Raw genomic sequence first — 18,228 nt, 5'->3', positions numbered from 1 at the left:
TGAGTCTGTTCCAATCAATCTTTAAGTTTAATCATCACAAGCCAGAAACTGATTGTGGCTGATTGTTCCAACAGCCTCCTTCCCCAAAGGATGCCTTTTTCTTTCTTTCTTTTTTTTTTTTTTTTTAATTTTTTTCTTCCTGCTGAAGAGTAATTAAAAGCATCTGGGAATGATTAGAACCTTGAGCAGGTGGCTTGCATTTCTGGAATCTGTCACCAGGAGGGGGAACCTGTAGCACATCCCTGAGAGAAACCCCAGAGCTCAGACCAAGCCAGAAGGCAAAGGCTTCCATCTCAAGGTTTTTTATTTGTCTTCTTTTGCTAGATAGTTGCTTCAGCGGAATTGTGCTCCATTCATGGACCTCTAACCAAGAATAAAATCACGTGTGGCTCAGATCAATTAAAAAAATCAATATTAAGACAAAGAATGTATCAATGAAAGGAGCATTAATCACTTCCGAGGCCTTTCAGATGGCACATGCTACATATTACAGAGTGAGCGGGAGAGTTGTGCCTTGTGTCGTCCATCTCTGGCTTCACAACAGCATTGCTGATGTGGTTCACGCAGCACCAGCTCTATGGGGAGCACGCAGAGCAAGCAGGGAAATGAGCACCAGGCCTGGAGGGAGCGGCAGAGCCAGAGGTGCCATAAGAGAGCATGAATGCCCGCCGCCGTGCTGATGCGCCGCATGCAGTGATGTCATTGCACAGGCGAAGCAGCTCAGGGCCGCAGGCGGGCACCGCGCCCCGCCCCGCCTCAGGGCACCCGTGGGGCGCAGGGCTTGGAACCCAACGCCGCCGCGGCTCCCGGCGAGGCCTTGTGACGTCACGAGCCGGGCAGCGTGACGTCAGCGAGCCTACATTGCCCGGCAGGCTGCACGGGGCGCTGGAAGTGACATCAGGCCGCATCCGGGGCAGGGCCTAGCGGCGCGTGGGATCGGGGCCGGTGGCTCTCGCCGTGCGTCCCGCAGGGCCGGGGGCGGAAGGTGGGAAGCGGAGGCCGTCCCGATCCCAGACCCGGCTGAGGCGCTTCTCTCTCCGCAGGTGCGGCCATGGCGGATTCTACGCAGAACGGACCCGCGCAAGGCGGAGCCGGCGGCGGAGCCGTGGTGAGCAGCGCCGGGCCGGGCAGAGCAGGCCCGGCTGTGCGGGGAGGGTGGGGGCACGGAGCGGGGCCGGCTGTCCTCGGTGACCCCGTGGCCCCGGTGCCGGGAGGGAGGTGCCGCTCGGGCGACGGCGGGGAGGAGGAGTGCAAAGAGGCTGGGAGAGCGGGAGGTGAGAGCGGGCAAAAAAATAAAAAGGAAAAAAAAAGGAGGTCCTGGCTGAAGTCAAACGCAAAGTGAAGCACGCGAATGTGGGAGCAGGACGGATAACCCACGAGGAGTGCGGCTGGAAGGAGGGCAGCGTTCTGATGTGTGTAACTGAAAGTGTGCCGTGGTTTGTTACAGCCTTCCTGGTGCGGGGGCCGTGTAAACCAGGGAAAGGGACCGTGGTTAAGCAGTGTTGAAAAACAGGAGAAGTGCTGGAGTGTTGGGAATTCCATTTGTTTATTTATTTGAATCCATGACCTTTTCCCTTGGAAGCAGTCATGTCAGCTTCAGTTTGCTACTTCTTTCTTCTCTTGCATAAGAAGTGTGGTGATCCTAGGCCTAGCTGCTTGAAATTTCATTTAAAATGAGCCCTGGAGCGATAGATACAGCAGCCAGTTTGGTCTGAAGAGGTTGCTTGAGAAGTTCTTGAAGTTGGCTACCCAATGAGATTGGTCTGTGTAGAGACACTCACTGCCTCTACAGAGGATCTCGGTGCTGTGGTTCATTGTAGGATACAGAAGGCTGCCTCAGAGTGAAAAGGCTCCATTTGCAATCTGGTTAGTACATTGAAACATTGTATGAATCTAGTATCATGCAGGATGAAAATACTCCCTTCAGGCAATAGTTTGATCCTAGTCAAGGCTGCCATTTAATACTGAAGGAATAATGTTCCTTGTATGCAAATATTAAGATACCAACTTATTTGGGGTTGTGTTTTTGTTATTGTTATCTTTTAATGTAGCAATTTCTGATGGCTAACAAGTTGGATACAGCAATGTGGATTTCCCGCTTGTTCACAGTTTACTGCTCTGCTTTATTTGTCCTGCCTCTTCTAGGGTATGTATTTTAACATTGTGAAACAACATTAAAAATTTATAAGTGACTACATTCTGTTTTCATAGAGCAGTTTCCCAAGTAAGGGTAACTTTCTATTATTTAGTTTGTTGGGTTGGTTTGTGAGAAAAGATTTTACTAATTCACTTATTTAAGATTGGCTTTAAACATTTGTTGGTATGTTTAGAAAATGCTCAGCAATTGTCAAGTACTGGCAAATACTCATGTTTCAATGTAGTTATGGAATAAATAATATATTATTTTTACCTTCAACATCTGCATTAAGTCACTGTTACCAGTTTCTAAGTGTATTTTGGTAACAGTGCTGATGTATGATAACAGAAATATGAAAAGTACTGCACAATTGTGATGCAATTCTCAGGGGTGAAAGGCTTCTGAACAGGGGCTTGGTTCATATGGTAACGTCTCCTCTGATGATTTGCAGGTTGCATGAAGCAGCAAGCTTCTATCAGCGCGCCTTGCTGGCAAATGCTCTCACTAGTGCTCTCCGACTACACCAAAGGCTACCACACTTCCAGCTTAGCAGGGCCTTTCTGGCCCAGGCTTTGCTGGAGGACAGCTGCCACTACCTGCTGTACTCTCTTATCTTTGTGAACTCCTACCCTGTCACAAGTATCCTTTGCTTGGGTTGTCTTGGTAACGTTTTTAAATATCTTAAAAACTTGATTCTTTTCATCACCCATGCCACATCCATTGCAGGACAAGGGGAAGTGCTTTTAAGCTGAAGGAGGAAGATTTAGGTTGGCTGTCAGGGGGAAGTTCTTTACTATGAGAGTAGCAGGGTGCTGGAACAGGCTGCCCTCAGAGGTTGTGGATGCCCCGTCCCTGGAGGTGTTTGAGTCCAGATTGGATGGGGCCCTGGGCAGCCTGGTTAAGTATTAAATGGGGAGGTTGGTGGCCTTGCCCGTGGTAGGGGAGTTAGAGATCCATGATCCATGAGGTCCGTTCCAACCCAGGCCATTCTGTGATTCTGTGACTTAAAGAAAAGAGTATGTTTACTATTCACAAAACATACTCTATGTAAAATAGAATTGATCCATGTTCAGGTTAATCACCTCTGTACATAATGCACTGCAGTCTCTGATCCTTATCTTATTTTCTCTTCCTGAAACTTAAATTCAGAGAATTCTATAACCAATCTTACATGATCCTTTAAGAAAAACTGATAACTTTTATTTATGACATTTATGACTGGAGCAAGTTTATATATAACTTCTCTAGAAGTAAAACATATGTCGAGATGCAATTATTCTCTAATAGCTGTTCTGGATAAGTAACTAAACGTTCTGCAAAAAGGGCTTATTCCTGTGGCTCGTCAAAGCTGATATTGAAGTAGCTCTTCTTCATGCTGCGTTGTGTGTATGCTTGATGTCCTACTCTTGGAATGCCTTTGGCAGAGGAATGTCTATGTCCTTGCTCTCTGAACTGCTGGAAATTGCATGTTCTTTGGTGATAAAATGCATTTTGTAGCATCTGTTTATAAAACTGTGCTATGTGTATATGGTGGATTTTAAGTAGTAACCTTACACGTCTTTCATGTAGAAAGAATGCATTTCATTAGAAGCAGACAGGTGTGTAATCATGGTGTATGTTCTACTTCTGCATACATATGTATACACTGATTTTAAATAAGAAGAATGCATAGCAAAGAAAGATGTAAGGAGAAAATGGAACAGCTATAAATATAGATGTTAAACATAGATGTGTCTTACTTGAGTGTTGCTCATTCCAGCTGACCTCTTGCATAATATCGTGGGGAAATGATACACTTCTTCAGTCTTTTTTTTTCCTTATTCTTGCTTCAGTGAGTATTTTCCCAGTTCTGCTGTTCTCTTTGCTTCATGCTGCTACATACACAAAGAAAGTTCTTGATGTAAGTATGGCATAGTATACAATGTGATTAATACCCTTGGTGCACGTGGGATTTATAAGCAAGTTTGGGAGTTGCAGCTGTGGTTTCCTTCAGCTACGTTAGAGGAGTTAGAGTGAAACTGTAGTATGGAATCTTGGCACAGAATCTGAGAGGTCTTCTAGTTGTTTTTCTCCTTCTGTTATAACTTAGTGATATGCTGAAGCTGACACCAATTATTTCTCTTGAAATGGTTCTCTTTGAAGGAGGCCACTAGTGTCTAACAGTGGGGTCCAAACTTCTGACCTGTCTTTTCAGGCTAAACCATATGCTATGAAGTCAAATGTTCCATTTCAGTGGTGGAATAACAAACCTCAGGGTGAAGCTAAGAAGCAAAAAATAAAATAAAATAAAATTGTCAAGTGAACCATCTGCTCAATATACAGTTTTCTACAGCTTAATGCATCTCCAACATCCAGTGTATCCTGCCCAGGCCGTCTTGCTACTGTAGGCACTTCATCCTAGTGGACAGAATAAGGCTTCTGGCCAGCCCTGTGCACTTAAACATAGAATGTGTGCATGGGAATTTACAGCACACTTTATTTTTAATTAAGCTTTATGTGCCTATGGTTCCTGAGATTATTAATGGTTATTCTGATGGGGGCTCCACACTTCTTGAAAGTATTCTTTGCAGTATTAATTTCAATCACTTGCTGAAATGACTCATAAATGGTAGATGTTAATTCTACTTTATGCTGAAGAAATGATGTGGTGTTTTTTTTTTTTTTTTTTCTTTAAGGCACGAGGCTCAAATAGCCTGCCCTTTCTGAGAAATCTTCTAGAGAAACTGAATGCTAATCAACAGAATATTCTAAAATTCATTGCTTGCAATGAAATTTTTCTGATGCCAGCCACAGTTTTTATGCTCTTCAGGTAAGAATTATCATTAGTATTTTCAGAATTAGGAATTTTGTGCATGAGATTATTTTTTGTAGTTAATTCTGTGAGTTACAGGGATCTCTGTGTGTATAGTTGTCTGTGCATCATGAAATCAAACAGCATTCATTCTGGTATAGTTGGGCACGGAAGAAAAAACAAAACAAAACAGCTTTCCCTTTCATAGCATTCAGTATGTTAAATTTTGGACAGTGTAACAGAATATTGATCTTTAGCCCTACTGAAAAGCATCTGTTTACTCTTGCTTCTAGTTTTAGATCCCAAAAGTTTAAGTGGCATGGAATTTCATGGTGCTTGAAAAGTGCAAGGAGGAGCAGGTTATGTCCTCTCCCATGTTACTTCTGACCACAAACCCTTATTTATTCCATCTGGGTTTGCCTGCTTTGTTTGTGTGCAGCCTGTTGATTTCATTTTGGGGATCTTAAGAATGTACATGTTGGAATCCTACTGAAGTCACATAGATGTAACAGTCTGCCAATGACTGAAGTTTGAGTTGCTTCCTTTCAGTACTTGAAGATGGAATATTTGCATTATGCATGTCATAGCGCAGTGAGAGCATTTGTCTTGAGTGGTCTCAAAGGCAGTAGAAGGGAAGCTTTATTTTCTTACAAGATGATAGAATGCATCATTTGTCTCTATCTTACAGTAGGGCAGCTGAACACTTAAATGCTTAAGCCCCGATGGATTGTATTTCCTTCAAAGGCCACTTAGCAACTGATGGATACTATCTGTATCCAGCATCTGAAACATTTGATTGCTCTAAAACTTTGGGGCGAAGATCTTTGTGTTTTTCCTCTCTATACGGAATTCAGTGTGTGGAATGGAGCTAGTTGATAAGTCATCTAGTAGAAACTTGTAACAGATGATATACCAAGTGTAAAAACAGTATAGGGGTTAAATGAAACTGTGGTGGAAGTTTAGAGAACAAACTGTTGAAGCCTGTTAGATTGCTTGTAAATACCATACAGATGCAAGACTTTGCTTTTTCCACTCTGGAACTATGATATGGTGACACAGATTTTTAGTATTACATTATATAAAGAAGCTTCAGTCAAGTAAGCTCAAGATGTTTCTGTGCTTTGCTGTGTCTTGGTTTGCAGCTCTGTCACATAGAACAGCAGCTTTGTGAAGTACAAAAATCTCATTTCAGAGTAACTGAAACAGTTTAATTAGTGTTAATATATGAATACATAAATAATAGTCTCCATTGTGTTCTAAGATTTTTTTCAAAAGGTACTATAAGTATAGTGCTTCTATAACATGAACCATGCTGTGAGCTGAAAAAGCTCAGTGTAACTGGAATACTCACATCAGTCAATTTTCATGCTTGTCCAGCAAGCTTTTCCTTAATACCAAACTACTCTGTGCTGTCACTTCTGTGATTCTTTACCCATCATCAGATGCAGTTATACTACATTTCTTAAAGTTTCTGCCTTTGTAAAGGCATGGTTATGTATGTTTTATGCTGTCAGATCTGGATTGTCTGAACAAATACCACCCCAGTCTGGCTTTTTTGAGCTGGGATAGTTTCCTAGGTTTTCTTAGGGAAAGTCCTGACTCTATTTTATTTATGTAAATCAGCATTAACCTCTGCTTCTCTGTTCTCTTTCAGTGGTCAAGGGAGTCTGCTCCAGCCATTCATTTACTATAGGTTTCTAACATTACGCTACTCTTCTCGGCGAAACCCGTACTGCAGGTAATCACCACATTGATTTTGGAAGTTAGCGTTTAACAGTGTAGTGTTTAAATACAGACATTTTTCATTCTGTAACGGATACATAACACATAATACCAAATCATAGAATCACGGAATTGTAGGGGTTGGAAGGGACCCCCAGAGATGGTTGAGTCCAACCCCCCTGCAAAGCAGGCCCCCTACTGCAGGCTGCATAGGTAGGCATCCAGGTATAGGTCTTTATCTCCAGAGGAGGAGAATCCACAACCTGTGCGAGTGGTAATGATAGAATGTGAAATATATCTGGATATGTATGTATGTTTGTTTTAAATAAAAAAATTTGCCACAATCCTTTAAAGTAACGTTTATTTCATGTAACTGAAGTCAACTAAAGTGCTGTCCTTGAATGAGAGCTTTCAGAACATGTTTGCATAATTAAAAAGTATGCTTTAGGAGAAGAGTCTTTTAATTGTTCTGCAACCATTTATCAGAAAGATATTTTTAGATTCTTGGTCTCTCTAAGGCTACACATGTGCATGAACAGATATGTGCGAACTTGTGTAATGTCAACTGGAGAGAAAAAGTCCGTGTATGATCTCAAACATACTCATTACCTCCTTTAAATTTATAAGTAAGGTTTATTATAAGTGAAATAGAGCATTATTGATTTTGTTCTGCATTGACTTGACCAACTTTCAGTGCTTTAAACCTTGAAACTATAAGTATTTCTAGGATTTGCTCAGGGCAATGCTTTTTTGGGATTTCTCTCTTGTCAAGCTTTTGTATAGTGTAAGATTTCACTTTCCTATCTGATCACTATCTAATTAGGAAAATGTTTGATAAAATACCAGAGCAGCAGCTTTGGCTGCCATGATATGCAAAGACAGGTTTTAGAATCACAAATTTTATTGCCTCAATTTTCCTCTTATTTTGAAATCAATCAGTCTTATTGCATGTATTAAAAAAATATATATATTTGAAGTATTTGTGAAGATACTTTTTTATGTAAAAAAAAAAAAAAAGTGCATGAAAACAAACTTCTAATAAGACCAGTTTCTTGTCTTTTTGTAATTTCAAGTGCTGCTAGTGTTTCAGGTTTTATTTCTTCAGTGTTTCTTTTTAAAAGCTGAATCTAGAATACAGGGTTGTTTGCATTCTAATGAGAAGCAACACAAGTACTCCACTTTTTCTTGCCTCCTGAATTCTTATACTATTTATAAGAAATTATCACTCTTCTTTCCGGCCTACCTGCAGTGGGTGTTCTGATTTCTTTATGGTGTTTGGTTTTTGTTGTTTTTTTTTTTCCTGCTTGAATGTGGAATTTTTCTGCTGTCTTCATGTCCTTTACTAAGTTAAATGTGATTAAAAAATATTAACATTTAGAGAATAAGAATTCTGAAATTCTTGCAGGATGCTGCAACGCTGAGTTGATCTAAAGGACTTGCTAACTAGAATTAGTGTGTGTTGTTGTAGTAAATTTTTTAAAAATTATTTTATTTAGAAAATAAATGAATGAAAAGGTGATTTAGATATTAGTTGCTTCTGGTGAATGCTATATGATTTTTATTCTGTATTTAAATCTTTTTTTTTTTTTCCCCCAGGACTCTCTTCACTGAGTTGAGAATTGTTGTTGAACATTTAATAATGAAGCCCTCATGCCCTGTTTTTGTAAGAAGACTGTGTCTCAGCAGCATTTCCTTTATAAGCAGATTGGCACCAACTGCTGCATAGCCAAATTTCAGACACGCGTCTATTGTGAACATTATGAGCAGCTGGCACTTCTGCTGATGATTAAATTTCTGGTTTTACACTGATCTCACTCCAGGCTGTATAAAAATGTGTCTTTGCTTTTCTTGGAGATAATATAAAATTTAGCATATCAAAAGCAAGTCATGGAAACTTCAAAATTACTGTGCTATATTGGTAATTGGTGGAAAAAAAGTAGCTGCATTCTATCCTAAACGTACCCAGTCCTGCAGAATTGTTTTTTAGAAATCATTAGTTGTTGGATGCTGATTAAAACTCTTTAAGAGCCTGTGCATAATAGGTTTATACTAGCTGGAACCATTGCTATGGTAGGGTGTCTCTAGCAGGTAGCATTGGTACATACACCTAGGCAGTACATGTTGGACAGTATTCTTCTGCTTACTAAATATATGTAGAATTATTGTCCAAATCACTATATTCAGTGAAAAATACTGCCCACCTTTAATTTAACAAAATTTAAAGGGTATCGAGCTGGTATAGGTAACACCTTTTCAGGAGAGCCTATTTCTGCTAACGTCATTTAAAGATAAGGTAAAAGCTCAGAAGAGTTATGATGAAGCCTTCTGTTTGGTTGCTGGGAGAAATCTCAAGGCTCTGACCATGGAGAATTCAGTTGTCTTGTCAAAACAGGATGTTTTACCAAGCCAAACTGCTGACCTGGAGGCTTTTCAGACAAAGATGCAATGCTTAAACTTTTAACCATCTCTTAAGTGAACTAATCAATGTAAATGTTGTAAGTTTTGGAGAATCATTGCGGATATGTTCTTGTGTCTACACAAATGTGAGACTGCAGTAATTCAAGCATGTCTGCTTTTTAGAAGATTAATCTGTAGCTAGCTCTATATAAATTGTTATTCCAGTTTCTGAGACTCTCATTGTAATGGGAAATTTGCATAAAGGATTGCACCTGTTCAGGCAGCTATTGAAACAAATTGCTATAGGATTTTTTGGCGTAAATCCATCTTATGACTGATCTGAAGGCAGTATCATGACTACAGAAGTGAATATTAAATTGAGTGCTGATTATGTATTCACCCAGCAGCTGAAAGGTAGGTCATAGAAAAAGAGTGTTATCTGCCCGCATGTAATATCTTTCCATAAGTTCAAGGCAAAGTATTTGCCTTATCTTCTGTAGCTAATATTAATGTTCTAATTGCATAAAATTAAATGGGATAATTGGCCTTTTGTAAAAATCCTAAGGTACTGTGCTCTTCTTCCTTAGTCAGAAGAAATGTGAAACACTTCTGAAAACAGTCTCAGAGCAAAGTATGTAACTACTGAGTTATCTTGTTTGCAATGCGGATGTTATTTGGCCTTTTCAGTTGTTTTAGCTTGCTATTTTAGAGCTGTGTATTTACACACTTAATTTTTTGCTCAACCTCTTGGTACTGATAAAGACCTGTTTTTGGTAATCGAATATGATACTCTTTGACTTTGCATCTTGCTTTCTGAACGTGATTAGTTATTTATAGAACACTTGCATACTGCATAAGCAACTGCATGCAGTACTGCTCTACTGCTGCTAATACTTGCAACAAGATTCACTATGTGTATATCCTGTAACTTGAGGATTTTATAAAACCTAAAATTTCTACTGCAATAAAATGAGTGTTAAATGTAATTTGCTAGGCTCTTCAAGCTTTCTTTTTAACGGAATGTGCTGATACTTGAACCTGGAAGTTGAGCAGAACGCAGTTTTGTGCTTATATGTGTGCACACTTACCACTGCAGCTCTTGAAATGGGACAACTCAGTATCTTGTGCATCTCTAAGTCATATTACAGAAATTTTTGCCTTCTACAATGCAAAGATTTATTACTCTTTCCTTCAAAACTTAACCCAAGAGTAGGCACTACAGCAATGATCTCAGAGGAGAAATCTAGACCTACTTCTTACCACTGCAACTCTTCAGCACTGTTCTAGACCTTTTTGACTGTTTTTGACTGGTGACATCAGGCTCTGTTCAGCTCTTCACTTTTGAATAGGTCATCTAAGTTCATCCCCAATCCCAGTAATGGAAAGCAAATAAATGCTTTGGTAGTTAGTATAAGGATAATAACATGTTTCTTGTGAGCAAGTTCTTCTGGTCTAAGAAAACTGTTGTGAATGTGGTCTGCTGTTCTTTAACTATATGCTCTTATTAAATTTGAGTGAGTTGGAACTGATATATTGCAGCTGTAACTGAAGGATGCTGAATCTGAGATCCAGCTCAGTGAAAGGGGAAGGCTGGTTAAAAGGAATAAGTGAATGAGGTTACGGTACAAGTCTAAATGTGGATGTGAAACTTAAACATTTTTTCTGACGAGTAGTATTAAAAATGGGTTGTGGAGAAATATTTTGTCATAAAAGGAGCTTGATTTGGCTAGTGCTGTGCTCTTGGCTTTGTCAAGAGCTGTTTGACGAAACTGAGGCCTGGATTTTGTTGTGGCCTGTTAAAACTTAGAGGAGTGCCTCAAAAGTATGATATAAAGGGATAAGCATAATTTCCAAGCAAAATAAATGAGGCAGCTCACCTGTACACTGTATCAACTTTGTTTTTATTTATTGTAGCCTTATGCTGCCTTCCTGGTAAAACCAAGCTGTCTCAATGCTAACAAAAAACATTCTGCTCGTGTGCCTACTTCCTTAATAACTGCTACTGCTCATATTATTTCACTGTCAGCACTTCGCTATAACAGAAGTCTGTGATAGCGGAGAGATGTTGAAACTGACTGTAAAAATGTGAACCCCAAATATGAAGCAGAACAGCTTTTGTCATGGAGAATGGTTGCCTACTAGGTAGCGTTATTGTTCCCATTGGTATGAATCACACTGGTAATTGTTCTTATTGTCTAAACTTCCATAAGTTAAAGTGCTGTTGGATAAATTTTTAGGTAGATGCACCCCTTGCTGTGCACAAGTTTGCTATAGATGTGATATTCTAGGATAACACTTACCTGTTCTGTTCTCTCCTGTAGAGAAATAAAACACCAGGACCAATTGGGTCTGTTGGGAGCAGCTATTGCCATTTGGGATTTCTTGCACGCACAGTAATCCACTAATGTGCATCCATCTTTTCCTTTATTGTCTTTTAATTTTCGTCTTTTCATTATCAGTTTTGTGTTGTCAGTCTTATGTTTTCTTTCCTTCATAACTGAAATGCTAATTGTTCTATGATGGATGTTCAAAGGGAGCAATATTGGTCAATATATTGCAATATTTTAAGTTCCATGTTAGTGATTTTTTTTTTAAATTATAATCATGAACTGCTGTTTGTTCTGAAGCCTTCTGAGCTGTTAATTTTGTGCTAGTAATGTCCAAACAAATAATTTAGTTGGTTGCTTTGCACAGTCCATGCTGGACCTTTTTATCACTAGGCTCCCATATTGCCATGTTTGCTGTGCAATCTCTAATTAAGCAAGTATAGTTCTTGTCCATTTTACAGATAAGAATTGAGGTGTGGGAGGAAAGGTTCATCTCCTGAGGTGATGTAAGAACTCTAGTGGAGGAAACAGTGGGAGGGAAAAACAAAAACTGGGCATTGGAGGCAATCATTCTGGTGATTTGTTGCTATGTTACGTATGATTTGGTCCTATTTCCAAAAAGTGCTGTACCTTGCAGTGCTCAGATTAAGGCTGGCAAAGACCATAGAGCTAGAAGAGCATGCTCTTCTAAAATGTTTTCAAAAACTGCTTCCTACCTGCAAGAGCTAGGTATGGCTCTGGTGTCTTTCTGTTGAGGGAAGAAATATGTGACAGTGGCACTTCCTGTGCCAGATTTTAATAGGCTATGCTGATCTGTTGCAGTTGTCTATAATTGCTGCATATATTTGTGGTTAAAGTATACTGAAATTGTGTATCTCTGTAATAGAACTTTTAATGTGGTGTAAGTTTCTTAAAAAATCCCAGGAAAGTCAAACTTACAGATTCTCAAGCTATCCTTTATTCCAAAGATACGTTCTCAGTATGGATCATGTAATTGAATTTAATCTTAAACGTGGCTTCAGAAATATCTTTTTAATGAACCGCTAGCATTACTTATTAAACTTTTTGCAAAAGCCAGCTCTGTGATAATGAGAGATATTGCCCAAGTAAGGGAGTTTCATTGCTTAGCTCTGTGCCATCCAGATGGTACAAACTTCTCAAATGAATTGAGAAATTCATTTTTTACTTGCATTCAAGGACTGAGGCACAATATGCTAATGTAAGGCTCAGAAGGGAAATATAGTTCTCCTGCATATTTGAGAAAATGTGAAGCCCTTTCAAGAAAATCTAATAAACATAATAATCACAGGCTGCTGACACTAAGGAAAAAGCACCTCATTCGCTTGCTCTTTTATGCAGCAATTTACTGGTCCCTACTGATTTTCAAATTGGATCACTGCAGTAAATTATCCATGCCAGTACCTGTGAAGGAAAGCATTGGGATCCATATTTGTTTACTGCTGTGCTTAAATCAGCAAGAATGATAAATCTGATGGTATAAAATTGGAAATACCAAGGGCTTTTCTCAGTGAATGAGCAAGTAACTCCGTTAGTAATTTACTGTGACCCTTCTCACTGTATGTGCTTTGTATGTCAAATATTTATTTCGAAACAAATTAAATTGTTTTCTGTATTGATACAGCTATGGTTTTGTTGATGTTCTTGAAATCAAATTGTGTATATATATTTTTTTCTGGATGTAAAATACTATCAATGTTACATTGCAAAACAGCGCTTGTGTAAGTTTAGGTTTCAGAGTTTGTGTTCCTGACCAAAATCTTTATATGCTGAATGTCTTAAGTGTCTGTTGTTTTGGTTTTTATTTGCTTTGTTTAGAATAGTGCAGGGAATGCTGAGCTACTGCTTCCCGTTTGCTTTTCTAGATAAAAAACATTAAGCCGCATATTAGAATGAAATGCTGATCCCTGTTTTTCCAGTCATTGGAACCATTCTGCTTTATACCTAGTGTTTGTAATAACATCTTCTGTGAAAATGTAACCATGTGCTCAGTTTACTGTTGGATTTCCATGCAGATCTTTAGTAGAGGGGGTTAACTGTATCTCTTTTGGCAGTAGTCCTGTCCTGTGAATCTTCGGATAGGTTACTTTGTGTGATGTAATCATAGTCACATAGCTACATAAGAGCAATTGCTGATCTGAAAAAATGGTCTTAGCTAGCACTTACTGCTTGGAATTTATATCTGTGTAATATTTTCTTTTGTAAGAAGTAAGCAAAATCACAAACCAGTATGGTTTAAAAAATGTGATCTTCTGTTATCCTCCTCTTATGGGCTTAGCTCATTAGTGATGGCATATTTAAGTGCTTCTGTTCAACCCCAGCTCAAATCATACAGGCTTTATTCTGTCTCTGTTGGCTGCTACCACAGAGTTGTAGGCCTACATTGCTTCTGGAGAATGAAGCATGAATTATGTTCTAAGGAGTCATAAAAGATATTACTCTTTAAAGAAAATGGTTAATGGGAGTTAATTTCCCTTTACCTGGAGTTCCACATGCTTGACCCGCATCTCGCGCAGCCTGGATTCCTGCCTAAGGAGGAGAAAGTAGTTTTCTTGAAAAGGGTCATTATATTTTAACTTGCAGTGTGTGCCCCTGTGAATGTTCACTTATGCACTTTGGTAGTGCCAAAACATGAAGAGTATGTTGCGTGGAGATGATACATCAGCTAGTCAACATATTTTACAGGATAATGAAGCTGAAAAGCAGAGGTGAAGGTGCAGGGCTAGATTATTAGCAGGAGTTAATGTCAGCTGCAGTTTTCATGAAGGGAGAAACAGAAAAGACTGGGGAGAAAAAAGGAAAATGAGGAAGAATTCAGCTCTTAGGTAATTGAGGTATGGAAATTCTATGGTACACTATAAGCTTCCACAAACCCCAATTTACCATCCATGATTTTGTGATATCAGTATCTTCTGGTCAGCATTTAAATTTTCTAGTTCTAAGTTATTGCTACTTTATTCTGTATGAAAATGAATTGGAATTTTTAGGTGCCACTATGCTGTACAAGAGCAGACAGGCTGGTCTCAATCTACCTGGAGGGAAAAATAAAGCTGTTGTGGGATTATGTGGTTTTGTCCATAATGTTTGAGACTCCTGTAGTGGAAAAGAAATAAAGCTTTACTACGGCCTGTATTGCTACTGGGTTTCATGGTATATTTGTTAAGCTTTTTTTTCCTTTTCATATTGTTTTGTTACCTTTTATGTTAGCAGTGTAGGAGAAGATACCATATGTGCACCTGCATGGGTTTTGTGAAATGACAGACTGAGAATTGTATTTTTGTTCTCTAGAAAATCTGACCAGTGTTTTGAAATAACACTTGCCTATTGCAATTCCTTTCCATGTGCTTTTTGTTATAGGAGCTTCAGTTAGGGTCTGACTAAAGCAGAACAAAACTATTGTGAAAATAGCAGAAAGTTTAAATCAAAGCCATTATTAACAATTTTTTAATATATGGAAATGGGAAGTTGACTTAAAACACATTTCTAAATTCTAGTGTGTTTATTGGTGCAGTACTGATAAAGGTGCATAATACAAAGGAATTTTGAGACGTGAGTATAGTTAGAGCAGCACATATCAGTTTAGTATGCATTTCTTAATTACCCAGTGGTCCTATTCCCAACTCTAATTATTTCAGCTTTAACATTGCTTTGATGCAGCCAAATGGCCTGCTTACCTCCACCCCACTGTACACATTGGGGATTGATGTTGTATACGAATACTTACAGCAGCAGATAAATGGCTTAAAGATCAAAATATTACATCTTATTTTTTGCTTCTCATTTGAAAGTGTTTGATCTTTTTTTTAATAGTCTCTCCCTGCCTTCTGCCAGTCTTCTCTGTTTGCCAAACATCACACATTTGTAAGGGAAGAATACTTTAAAAAAAAATACTTGCACTGAATAGGTGCTTTTAATGTCTTGCCATTGTACACTTCAAAAGCAGGAGGCAAACTGACTTCACATTCCTTAAATAAAAAAAAAATAAGATTTCTGGGGGCAGAAGAGCCAAGCTGCTTTTAATGTGGGGCTTAGTTTGTTCACGTAAGATTGTATGACAGATGGAGCAGCAGACTTGATCTAACAGTACCAGAGGCTTCTTCCAGTCTCATGTTTCTACACATGACTGCATACTACTGTTCATGTTGAAAGTAGTTGCTTCAAGAGAGCATGTGTGTAGCACTATTTTTTAAGAGTTTTAGCTAGCTTTCTGATTTAGGATAGAAGTGACTGTTGTTACCCTTGCAAGTTATTTTTCCATTAAAGTTGGAAACTACCTAGGACTTGATCAGATGAATCTAAATGGAATTTCTCTTTTGTGTGCTAGTTTTGTTCCAAACCAATGACCTCTAGTGGATGACTTGCATCTGTGAAGCAATGTACTTTATGTACACTTGGATGTATATTTTCTACACTAGAACCTTTTTCCTCCTAAATTTGAGAATAATGTCTTTTTGTGAGTTATTGTAGTTTGGTTTTACAAACATCTACCTGTCCTACGCGTTAGAAAGTAAGTTGAAGAAAAAGCAGTTTTCTGGTTAAGGTTTCTTTAGCTAAATAATTACTCATTGGCCATAATGTTTGTCACAACTGTTGTGAAGCTAAAAGACCCCATGATCTTGAGAGCATCTCATAGTAAAGATTTTAAAACCTTTGTCAAATCATTTCAGTCGTAACTCACAATAATTACAGTAGCACAAATCCAGATTCACAGAGATGCATGGAATGGCTGAGGTTGGAAAGGACTGCTGGAGATCATCTGGTCCAACCCCTGCTCTAGGAGGGTAGCCCAAAGCTTGTTACACAGGATTGCATCTAGGTGAGTTTTGAATAATTCCATAGCATTGAGGTCACTTCTTGCATGTGTAGGTGTAGGATTATTGATACAAAAAGAATGATCTTTCTATCCCCCCCTTTTCCCACATAACCATTAAGTGCACGCTTTTGGATGTACTTGTATCATGATGGGTGTGCAGCTGCATGAATCTTTCCCCTTTCCCTAATTTGATTGCAGCTGCATACATCTCAGTATAATTCTCACTGATTTTTGTTCAGACATGCAAGTAATTCCTCAAGGGAGAAAGCAAATTCTTCAGAAGTGTAAAATCTTCCTTTAGGAAAACAGTATTTAAAAAGCATTAAAGTTAAAAGAAATGTCTGCACTGGTATGCTAAATCAGAGCCAATCAGAGGTTTTGATGCAAATCCACCTGTTCTCATTTACCAGGAAAATACGCCATCAGATCTGCCCCAGGCTCATCTGATGGAATCAGTGGGGCTGCACTGCTGCTATGTTTTCTAGCATATCATGGCAGGCTCCCAAACTGTGAAGATGCCAGTGGTGTCTTGAAGGGCCAAATAATACACCTGCCTCCATGTTTGCTGTCAATCTCTAGCCCCCAAGTATTAACCCATCTTTCTCCTGTCTTCTTTCTTTACCTGCCCAATCTCCTGTTGTTAAATCCTCTCTCTTGGAGCCTACTTTACCCCTACCCTACCTTTGCACTCTCATTTCAACCAGTTCTGCAGTACTGATGCCTACTCAGCTTCCCAGAAAATCAGTCCCAAGGAACTGATGAGGTTACCATTGTGTGCTGTGAGGAGTCTGGTTTTCCTTAGCAGTAAGACAACCTAGGAGCAGACAGGAAACTCCCGATTGCTGCTGGGTGCAAAAGGACAGGGGAGCGCAGCTGTGTGCTCTTCAAGAAGTCGGAAATGACTCAGTGGGCATTCAGGTGAATGAACTGCATGTGAATAATTAAACTCTTGCCCACACACTGAAAACTAAAGATACTAACTTCTAGTTTATTTTGAACTTTGATTTGGTGGCTGTGAAATTATTACAGATCTGGAATAGCATGTGACTTGAAGTTGCCAACTTAAAGGCCTTAGAAATCTTTACTGAAAAGGTTATATGCTTTAAACAACAGGGTTCTAACATTGTGGCATGCTTTTTTTCTTTTTTTCTTGTTTTCTGCCAAAGGAAAGCCTGAGGAAATGACTCCAATGCCGCCTTAGAAATCTTTACTGAAAAGGTTATATGCTTTAAACAACAGGGTTCTAACATTGTGGCATGCTTTTTTTCTTTTTTTCTTGTTTTCTGCCAAAGGAAAGCCTGAGGAAATGACTCCAATGCCAGAGTCAGAGCCAGCCTGCCGCCTTCTGCTAAGCAATACACCAAAACCTTCATATGATAGGTATGTTAGCAAAGGGAAGGGCAAACATCCCCATGGATGGCATGCTGGGCAGGACCAGCCCCAACTGTCTTTGCAGGTAGCACATGGCAGCTGTGTGGTGCAGCCTGCAACCTGCCATGTCTCCTCACCAGAAGCCCCCTGCTAAAGCAAGGCAATGGTGCTCCATATGCAGCACGTAACTTTGGCTGGGGAGTTCTGCTCCAATGGCTCACAGGCCTCCATCAGATTTACTAATATACAACAGCTCTGCAACATCAAACGTTAACAGATGGAAAGTCCTGTAAGGGATTATTGAGGAAAACAATCTGCCCTCTGCTTCCCTCCCTCATTGTGGAGATCTGTGAAGAGATTTTTTTAAAAAACATTTTTATTATTAGGTCAGAGTGTAGCAAATTGAATGTGAATTAGATTTTTATATATTTTTTTCTTAAAATAGATTGATTTCATGAGACAAGGGCCTGAATTAGCTTAATGAATAACCATTATTCATTGTGGAACATTAGGGTGCAGTTCTGACCATAGAAATATTGCCATTCAGGGAGAAACAGTATCTCACTGGATCACTATGGCTATACATAGCCTTTTGTCACAGGCAAATTCACTACTAGTGATTGACAACTAATGACTGTGATGTTATGTCTAA

At 39.2% G+C, this 18,228-nt stretch overlaps 1 protein-coding gene across 1 annotated transcript; it reads left to right on the top strand.

Annotated features, from left to right (window-relative positions):
* Positions 1-1,051: 1,051 nt before the first annotated feature.
* On the top strand, positions 1,052-8,376 carry TMEM33 (transmembrane protein 33; the record flags this gene model as incomplete). Its single annotated transcript, XM_079534232.1, has 7 exons — positions 1,052-1,108; positions 2,052-2,146; positions 2,589-2,776; positions 3,970-4,037; positions 4,813-4,946; positions 6,583-6,666; positions 8,247-8,376. 7 exons carry the CDS (start codon positions 1,052-1,054, stop codon positions 8,374-8,376), a joined length of 756 nt encoding a protein of 251 aa, XP_079390358.1.
* Between the last annotated feature and the right edge of the window lie 9,852 nt (positions 8,377-18,228).

Source organism: Tetrao urogallus (genome assembly GCF_951394365.1).
Source record: "Tetrao urogallus genome assembly, chromosome: 4".
NCBI classification, from domain to species: domain Eukaryota; kingdom Metazoa; phylum Chordata; class Aves; order Galliformes; family Phasianidae; genus Tetrao; species Tetrao urogallus.
Note: the sequence above shows the minus strand (reverse complement) of the source record. Positions and strands in the feature narration are given on the sequence as shown.